Source organism: Belonocnema kinseyi, chromosome 4 (assembly GCF_010883055.1).
Source record: "Belonocnema kinseyi isolate 2016_QV_RU_SX_M_011 chromosome 4, B_treatae_v1, whole genome shotgun sequence".
NCBI classification, from domain to species: domain Eukaryota; kingdom Metazoa; phylum Arthropoda; class Insecta; order Hymenoptera; family Cynipidae; genus Belonocnema; species Belonocnema kinseyi.
The window spans coordinates 124,678,548-124,689,310 of NC_046660.1; the positions used below are offsets into that span (position 1 = coordinate 124,678,548).

Below are 10,763 nucleotides of genomic sequence, written 5' to 3' on the forward strand. Positions count from 1 at the left end.
TTATCCCCCCATTGCCCTCAGACCAAGAAATGTTATACCCCGCTCGAAGATGTGGCGATTCAATTGTTCATTGAACCGTTGAACTATATTACATCCAGTAAGTTAGGACAATAACGGTCCTTTAGATTGATCAAAAATATTCTAGAAGCTATTTTATTATACGTTTTAGAAATGGAATATTGGCTAATGATACTTTATTACGGTACCTAAGACGCATTGATTTGAATGAATGCTTGTTTTATCTTTTCAGGCATTTATTTGGAGTTTTTTTCGTAAAGCAGAGCACGAGTTAGCAGCGACTTTGAGAAAATTCTTGAAAGGCAGGGATATCAGTAGCAACCCGTTCCTCAAGTTTTCCGACAACGGGACCGGATTCTATCTTGGTTTCGGTACGATGCAGAGCAACGGTTCGGAAAACATGGAGAATGGCGTCGATAGAACAGGATGGACGGTATGTACCTTTCGGTTTAGTAAGATATTTAATAAGGCGATTAATTAAAAGCACATCCAGGTATAATTCATTTTTATGATTTTATGCACAATTATACTTCGATATTTTTTGCATTGAGCCTTATTTTTAAAAAAGTGACTGTGTCACTAATAAAAATTAAACTTCTTATTTAAAAAAATTGTGTTGCAAGTTATTATTCAGAATGAAAAAATAAATAAAATTGTCAGCATAGAATTAATTAATCTAAATACATAAATCTATAAAATACGAAAATATAATTGGACGTTTAACCATTCTTTAAGAAAGGTTTAATATAAAAGAATTTGCATAAATTTATGAACTGAAATTTTACATTTTGATAACACGTACCTATGAATTTTAAATGTTAATTGAAATTTTCATTCTAAATTCAAATTTCTCTGTGCAGTTTATTCGGCGTTGTACGTAAATCTATATGTAAATATTTTCCAACCGTCTAATTCATAATATTTTAGTATTATTTCGTACCTCGAGGTCGTCAGACCGTAGTTCATTCACAAAATGATTTCTCTCAAAAAAAGGTTTGACTTACAATGAATTTGAACTTACAATGTTGCTAATTTATATTTTATTTATTTTCGACCATAAAATTGTGTTTAAAAAATAGAGTTCTTATCAAGAAATAATATTTTTGATTGAAAAATGAAAAACAATACCTGCAGAAATAAGGATTTAATTGTCTGCAAATTGTATAATGACTAAATTGTAAGTAAAACGTTAAAAAAAAGTCGATTGTTTTAAAATTTGACTTTCAAATATTATTTATCTCCTTATAATATTATTTTTAGATGAATTTTAACCTGAAAAAGGTACAAAAATGTTGCTGCAACGTTGTTGTAAACGCATTTACATAATAAATGATAGTATGACTTTCTGTTCTTTTTTTCTGCAATGAAATCAACTAAATAGTCATATGAAATTGTGTGTCTCAAGCGCGATCATGAGATTAACCAAAAGCAATTTTTATGTACATGTAATTAAATATTCAATTGAAATCAACAGAATTGAAGTTAATGCAGAATATTTCAATTAAATTTAGAAGAATACCAAAATTCCAATTTATTCAAAAAATGTCCAGTGAATTCATCAAGTTTGTCAAGAATTCTAGTAAATTTAAAAGAATCCAAAGAATGAACATACATTTAACCATTGTTCACAAAAATCCATAGAAATAAAAAAAGTTAAATTCAGTTTAGACCTCGCAGTGCGTATATCAAGTGGCGGCTAGACTATTAATTAAATACAGAAATTGTTGAAAATATTAAAATATTATAAATTCTACGTACTGTGTTTTAAATAAAAATTTTAACAAATTAATTATTTTTCTTTCATTTCGTAATAATAATATTTATGATTGTCATAACGTGCGAGCAATATGCTTCTTAATTGATGACGCATATTTCTCATCATGTGAGGGTACATTGAGCGGATTGATTGGCGCATATGCCTGTGCGAATACGCCATCATTTTGTTATCTGGGATCATCAGTCATACGATCATTTATTATACAAAGCGTTTAGAACAACGTTTCAGCAACATTTTTGTGCCTTTTTCAGGTTAAAAATATTAATAAATAATATTATAAACAAATAAAGAATATTTAAATGTCAAATTTTAAAGTAATCGAAATTTTTCAAACTTTGCACTTAGAAATTATTTTTATTTTGTCTACAACGAATTATTGTGAAGCAAAATTAAGTATTTATAAATTGTTCTTTGATATTTCTATATAAACGGTATTTTAAATATTGTGAGTAGTTCCCTTAATAGTTAATCAAGTAAACTGAATTTTTTATTTCAGTATTTAGACATTGTTTTTCAAAGTGAAATATTACTGTCTCTAATTTTCTGTGAACATTGTCTTGGGAAAATTTGTAATGATTTTTATATTGAAAAAATAATTTAAACAGAATATTAAAAAAGATTTCAAAAGACACCAATAATGGTCAAAAAATAATTTGAGACATTTTAAATGATTTTTTTAACATTCCAGGATTTAATAAAAGTGTTAGAAAAAAATTAGAAACATTTGAAAAAATACTTTGAATTTTTAAAAGAATATCAAAAAGAATTTTAAATTTGAGAACATTTAAAAAAATGTTAAACATGCAGATTTTCTAACATTTAAAAAAAAATTTAATAAGCTGTTTGAGGTTTTTGAGAGGTTTCCAGTTTATACAAACAGTTTCTTAAGATTTCTACAAACCTTTTTAATTATTTTTTATTCAAATAATAATTTTTATGAGAACATTTCAAATAGATTTTAAAGCAATTTTTGATCTGTGGATAACAATTGAACAATTTAAATTTTTTTAAGTACCTAAAATTCAAATAATGTTACTTCTAATTTAAAAAGTGTTCAGTGGAAAAAATTTAATCTTTCATTTTTTTTGGCGTGGATTTATATATTTTTTTAGATCTTTGAATTGTACAATGTACAACAGTTTAACAATTATTTATTAATTGAGCGTTTAAATTTTAAAAATGTTATGCTTTAATTTTAATAGTTAAAAAATTTTTAATGTCCCACTTGAAAGGTTTTGATTTGCATTTCAGTTTGTATAATTTCAAATGAAACGAATTTTAGCTTGAAGAGTTCGAAACTTTTTTTGTAAATCTGAAAAAACCGGGAGATGGCCGGAAATTTTTTCTTCGATTAAAATGGCCACCTTGAATCAATAATTAAAAAATATTATATTTGATTAATTATTTTATATTCATTATTCATTTTTATAAATATGCATGACTGAGGAATTACATATTTAAATCATTCATAATTCTGAAAAAAATTCTATAGAAATAACAATTCTATATAATTTAGAACAATTATAATATTTTAAATTCTGACTATTATTTAATAAACACATAAAATAAATTATAATAGAACATCAAATTTTAAATCTCAGAATGCTGATACCAATATTTAATTGTATCACCATTCAGATTTCTGGTTAAAATTTTGAAACAGTTTCAATATTTTAAACTATTTTATTCTTTCCTCTCATGCATTGAAATACAAATGTCAGCCGCCCTAATCGGAGCGCCAACTGTCGGATTTAGTTCACTCCCCGGATGCTAATTAAATCGACTACTACATACACCTACACGGTAGATTCACAGGGCTGCTTCTTATATTGTACACACATGTTTGGTAAAAAAATTGCTTAAGTCCCAGGAACGAAGATATTTTAATTCGCAACTTTCATTTCTTTCTCACAAGTGATGACACATTTTACTGGTTATTATATAAGGACGATTCAATTCTATACTCCCAAGCGTCGTGCGTGCGATTCGTCGGCTATAGCAATATAGTTTTATATGTGTGTTAGTCATAGTAATAGGCTTATTTGTTTATGCGTATTATAGTTTTTCTTTGTAAGTTACTACCATTAAAATTATATTTATATGAAGCACATTACTTGGTGGATTTGATGTACATATTTGAAGAATTTATAAATACATTAATAACGAGATTTTTTTATGTTGTATCGCACGGCTTGGTAAATTTTCAAATCCGTGACTGTAACTGTTCCTGCATTTTCGAAGCATTCTTTTGATCTGCATCTTTCATTGTGCCGAGATTTTCGTTTCAAATTTGTGTAATTAATTTTTAAAAAATAAGATTCATATCAAAAAAGTAAAAACACCTCTGGACTCGTCTCGGAAGTACCTCGGTGTGCATTTTTTTCAAACAATTTGTTAAACAATTAGACTATTTGTTATCTTTCTGCAATTGTTATAAACGAAGTATGCATTGGATCGAAAAACAAATTTGACCATGGCATTCCTCTCAAAAATATCTAGATGTGAATTTTTTTTGTTTTTTAACCCTATGTCTTAAACAATTATCGCATTTGTTGTTCAGCGTACTGTTGCTGTGTGCCTGTAGATATGAATTTCAAATTTGTCTAATAATTTGAAAAAAAAACTAAGAGTCATGTCAAAATAATAAAAACACCTCTGGATTCGTCTCGATCCGAGTTACACAAAAAAAATCACACAAAAAATGAAGTAGCCTGTGGGAAAATTTGCTCTATACCACCTGATGTTTGACACCTTTTCACAGAAGTTTTATTTAATTATAATTTCCTTCACATAAAAAACTAAAGGTAAATTTTGTTGCATCCCTAGCAGCACGGAACATTCCAGGAACGTTCCTGGAACATTTCGCGGGAACCTTCGGAACGTTCCAGGAACGTACTCTGAGCGTGTAAAATGTCCGCCACTTGGGAACATTCTACTGGAACGTTCAAAGAATAAATTATCGTTATTGTTATTATTATCAATGAATATCCGATAAACCGTAAGTGATAGGTCAAAATTAATGTCAGTTTCTGATATAGACACTATTACAATGTAGTATATATGGTACTTAAAATCCAAAAATTTTTACCTATCTTACGGTTAACGAGATAATTGGTATCAAAAATGACAATAATGGAAAGTTCCCCACTGGAACGTTACCAAGCGGCGGACATTTCACACGCTCAGGGAACTTTCCGAAGGTTCACGCGGAAAGTTCCAGGCACGTTTCCGGAACGTCCCGTGCTATTAGGGATTTAAAATTTCCCGCTGTTACAGTTTACATGCTATCATAATATAAAAATATATTTCAAATTTTAATTTAAAAAATATTTTCACGAATAAAATATCAAGACGGAAATTTCTAACTCACAACTTGTGAACTATGTGTCAAGTGTTTTATTGTCAATTCCGAAAAATATTAAAGAAAAGACGAAAGATGAAATTTACATCGATTCCAGGTGAAGGATTCACCGAAACAAAAAATAACCTTGCCAGATAAACTTTACATGAATCGAAGGTAATTTCCGATTTTTAATCTTGCCTGGATAATGTTTCGTCTTATAAGCGTTTCATTTTTATTCGGTATGGAGCGAGAATTACGACGCCAGCGCTGTCTATCGCTTAACTTCAATTAATTGAAGAGAAATGAGGATTCCCAACTGTCAGATGATTTTTGCTCTTTTTGCTAAATGGTATATCTCTTCTTGATATGTTGATAGCTATTATTATCATTTTTTAAAGGCTACCCTACCGATAGAAATCTCTGTGTATATTCTAAATATTCTGTAGGGTCAGAGAAGCTCAGAGAAATTTTCCGCAGGCAGTCAAGTAGATATATTTAAAGCTCCAGGTAGTTCTTTTAAATGGAACATTATATTACCGTCGCACCACTCTTAAAAGGACCACCAAAAGGACCTTGAAAAGAACCCAAATCTCTCAAACTATATAGGAGACTATTTTGTTTCAAATCGACTCTGCGTATAGTCTCAAATTGGCCAAGCTGTTTATGGATTCAAAATTAAGAAAATGGTGGCGGTTTCTTTAAAAATATTGTATGAAAAGTAAATTTACTCAAAAAATCACATTATATTGTTTGCTAATTTTTTGTTAAATTTTTCTTTTAAAAGGAAAGCATGTTTTGAGTTCTATGTGGGATTCAGAACTTTTTTGTAACCAGGATATATTTTTCGTAAAATCGCATTTTTTAATGTTCTCGCAAACAGCGAGAGATAGGAAAAAATGTTGATATGTAAGTTTGCACGTATAAAAAAGTTTAATGGAAAATGCAGTTTGCTCTTTTGTGACATTTCTTATCGATTTTCTCAACAACAAAAAACACATTTATATTTTTTGCCAATTTATTGGAGAATTTTAAATTCCATAAGGAAAGCATGTTTGTGTTTTATGTTGGTTTAAGAACTTTTATAGCCAGGAGAATTGTTTTTATTCACTGAATCGAATTTTTTAACTTTTCTCAAAAAGGAGATAAGTTCAGAAATTATATTCTTTAAAGAAAAATCTTTCGGCCTCAAAAAATGGTTAATCACCTATGCATGTGGTAAGACGTCTTTCTTCTAGTGGTAGCATTTTTTTTCAATATTCGTAAGCATACAATCGCAGGTCTTAGCGATGAGGAAAGAAATAGACGCTTAGACGTATAAATGATTACAGACACAAAAACAGGACACTCTAACGATTAATTAAGGAAAGTAAAGATAAAATTAGAGCAGAAGAAGATAAGTTAAATTATTTCTTGAAAAAAAATCGTACTCCATGTTCACTCCATTGGGAAACGAACCACAAAACTTCCGATTTCCGGTCAGATGCTTTTCCAATTAAGCTATTAGAGGGATCAGAATAAGAACTCTTAATTCAAGAAAATAACGCTATTTTTTAGCTAGGTGTTAATGGGACAAGTAATTATTTTTAAATAAATCTGCTATGTTATTAGAGATGGTAACCATACCGACAGTAGATCAACCCTTCAAACTATGAAGGCAGGAAATATACACAATATCGATCAAGTTAAGAATCTTCAATAACAGAATATGCTTCACTGTATTGGGTCTGATTAAGACGTTAATCATTTTCTGTTATTGAAGATTCTTAACTTGATCGATATTGTGTAGATTTTCTGGCTTCATGGCAGCCCTGTGCATCTGAAAACAAAATGGCGATCCCTTAGTGTCCTATGTTGGTTAGTTCCTAATATCTTCAGCGCGGCGCTAGTTTTCCCATCACTCCCTGTTTTTGCATTGTAAGCAATGGGAGCAGACAACTTTTTTTTACTTTTTTTTTTAATAAACCAAATGTTATTTTCGTAAAAAAAAAATATTGAAATGAAAAGAATGATACTCATTTTATATTTCAAAACAATTTTCCAAATGATTTACATAAATTTTAATGAAAAACATTAATTAATACTTCACCCAATAAATTTGGTAAAGTGGAATGTTAGATTTGAATTTGAATAAAAAGTTAAATATAATCCTTTTTATATCTGAAAACACAGTAAACAATATTTATATCAATAAAATATATAAATATTTTTGTGAAAAAAGTTTGAATAATATACAATTTAAAACTTAATATTTAAGGCTTTAGCGGAGTACTTACACTATTGAATATAATGAGAAAAATGTAATTGAAATTGTAATAAATTTTTAATCATGAACATATAACATAAAAATATGTAAAGAAGATTAAAAATATTTTATTCAATAATTCAAATTGTTGAGAAAAAACTATTGTTCGTATGAACAAATATAAATTATAATTTTTTTACTTCCCAACTTATTATCAAACGAAACGCCACATCGAGCTGAAAATTTGGGATACTAAACAAGAAGCACTAAGAATGGTGGGTCTGGTCATAAATTTGTATAATTATCAAAAAAGTTGTTTTGTTGTAAATAATTTTTTTTTACTTTTTTCATAATTATTAAAATTTACGACCAGACCCACCTTTCTTAGGGCTTCTTATTTATTATCCCAAAATTTCAACTCAATTTGGCGCTTCGTGTGAAAATAAGTTAGGAAATAAAAAAAGTGAGGGTAAGGTAGGAATCTGGTCACATGAACCACTCGCAACATGGCCTTAACATCTTTGTTTTAAAGGTTTAAAAGGATATAATGATAAAAAAGAGCAATTAAAGACAGTTGTTTTTTTATTTTTCACTGATTATTAAATAAAATGGTTTCAAATTTAAATTTAGTTAAATTCAATTAGAAATACATTATATCCATTATATATTCATAAGCGAGAGTATTCGCATTGTAATTTTAAACTTAATACTATTCAAAATTTTCTCCAGGATTTCATTTAGATTCCATTAATAATATTGTTAATTTGTTTTCGACAATAAACTTTAAGAATCATATTTTACTTTGCATTCAAATTCAAATGTAAGATATATTTCACTTTGCCGCGACCATGTAAATCATATTTTGTCTCTAGTATTCATAGAAAATGATTGGAAAAGTATTATGAAATGTTAAATGCGTAACATTGCTTTAATTTCAAGAATTTTTTTGCATGGAAATAACACCTTGTTTACTAAAATATTAAAAAAGTGATTTAGTCCCATTGCTTTCTATCTAAAAACAGGGAGTACTGGGACAACTAGCGCTGCGCTAGAGATATTAGGAACTAATCAACTTAGGACAGTTGCGGGGTCAAGTTAAAATCTGAAATATGGAAAGATCACTGATATACGAGATACGAGATGACTTGAGGCAAATTGAAAGAGGGTTTTGCCATTTAGCGCCCTCCATGGTCATCCAGAGAAGTAAGTGAAACGAGCGCGAAATTCGAAATGTGTAGTTTATGAGAAACAAAAGAAGGACCATATTTTATTAAAATATTCATTGTAAGAATATAAATAAAATAAAAAATAAGTATATTCTTTTACCATCTGTACAGTATATACGTATAGTATAAAGAATGAATGAAATTTATGAAAAAATTCCTGGATGAAAGGAATCAAATGAATGGAAAGAATTATGGTGGGACTATTATTTCGTTGAAAATGTAACAATTTAAAAAAAAAATTCTTTTTTTGTGAAAATTCTTCTTAGGTGGTAGATTATTAACCTTCTTGATGACTAATTCTTCTTTTTTATTTAAAATTCATTTCGTCGGTTAATAATTTAAATATGAGGTTGACAATTCCTTTACAAAATTCAAACTTTTGGTTGAATTTTCATGTATTTTGTGAAACATCTGATTTCTTTTTGGTTGAAAATTAATGTCCCTAATGAAAATTGTATAACTTTAAATCAATATTTATATGTTCTACATAAAATTTTATTTTTTTCGATGGACATTTATTGCAATTTAGGTTTATAGTACATGGAGAATTTCTTCAGAAATTCAAATATTTGGTTGGCGTTTTATGTATTTTATGAAAAATCTTTGTTGCTTGATGCAAAAAATTAATCTCTTTGGCGAAACTTAAGTTTTTATATAAAAATTCATTTTCAGAATTGAAAATGTGACTATTCCAATTTTTATTGAAAATAATTTTTTTATAGTAATATTTTAATTTAATTTAATTTTAATTTTATTTAAAAAATTTTTCACGTAATTTTTCATTACTAAATATTTCGATAATAACTTCTTCTTGGTTAATAATTTATTTTACTCCTATATTCACTATTCTAAGGTTCTGAGAAGTATTCATTGATTTAAAATTGTTACGATACAGAGGTGATTTGCAGAAGATGTGGGTGAAATATAATAAGAATTAACTCACATTAATATTTTGGTACATTTATTACTCTTCTGACATACAATGTATGAAATAAAATAAACATGCATTATGCATACATAATAAAATGAAATAAAATTCATACAAACATTGAAGTAATTTGATTAGTTCTGTTACAATTTGCAAAAAGCATACGGATATATTGAACCTGTGGTCTAATACAAAAATGTATATAAAATTTCTGAACATTATATTTCAAGTCCATCATTATAACGGATTGGATTAAAATGCAATTTACTGGTTCAAAGGTGAACAACTTTATTAGTAACTTTTCCTTTTTGTTTCAAACGTGTAGGCTTATATAGAAAATTGACTAATGGTTTACAATTTTTATTTCCCTGCTGAAATTTCAACTGAAAGTTTTTTGGTTATTGAAATTTAAATACTGTCTATTGTAATTTTTATTTTTTATTAAAAAATTCATCTCTTTTTAATAAAATTTTCATGTTTGTTGGATTTAAATGCAATTTACTCGTTCAAAAGTGAACAATTTTATTAAGAACTTACCCTTTTCGTTTAATACTTGCAGGCTTTTATAGAAAATTGACGAATGGTTTAAAATTTATATTTCCCTGCTGAAAGTTCAACTGAAATGTTTTTTTTATGTTGAACTTTAAATACTTTGGATCCTAATTTTTATTTTACCTTTCAAAATTCATATCGTTTTAATATAAATTTCATGTTTGTTAGATTAAAATGCTATTTTAATCCAACAAACATGAAATTTATACTGAAAAGAGATGAATTTTGAAAGGGAAAATAAAAATCAGAATAAAAAGTATTTAAATTTCAATAACAAAAACAAAATTCAGTTGAAATTTCAGCGGGGAAATAAACATTTTAAATCATTAGTCAATTTTCTATAAAAGCCTGCAAGTTTTAAACGAAAAGGATAAGTTCTTAATAAAATTGCTCACTTTTGAACCAGTAAATTGCATTTCAATCCAATCCGTTATAATGATGGACTTGAAATATAATGCTCAGAAATTGTATATACATTTTTTATTACGCCAAAGGCTTAATATATCCGTATGATTTTTGCAAATTGTAACCGAACTAATAAAATTAATTCATTATTCGTATGAATTTTATTTCATTTTATTATGTACAGTCTGTCAAGTTAAAGCGTGGGTGGCTTTACTCGCAGTCGGTAAGGTGTATCGACATGATTTTGGTGTCAAAATATTAAGAAGAGCTCC

The 10,763-nt window shown here is 27.9% G+C and overlaps 1 protein-coding gene across 1 annotated transcript in view; it reads left to right on the forward strand.

The window, feature by feature from the left end:
- Positions 1-10,763, forward strand: part of LOC117170548 (protein singed) — a 131,272-nt gene that overhangs the window by 65,527 nt on the left and 54,982 nt on the right. Inside the window, exon 2 of the mRNA XM_033357357.1 lies at positions 251-451. Coding sequence (XP_033213248.1) covers positions 395-451 — 57 coding nt within the window. The 5' untranslated portion in view covers positions 251-394. The remainder of the gene's footprint in view (positions 1-250; positions 452-10,763) is intronic.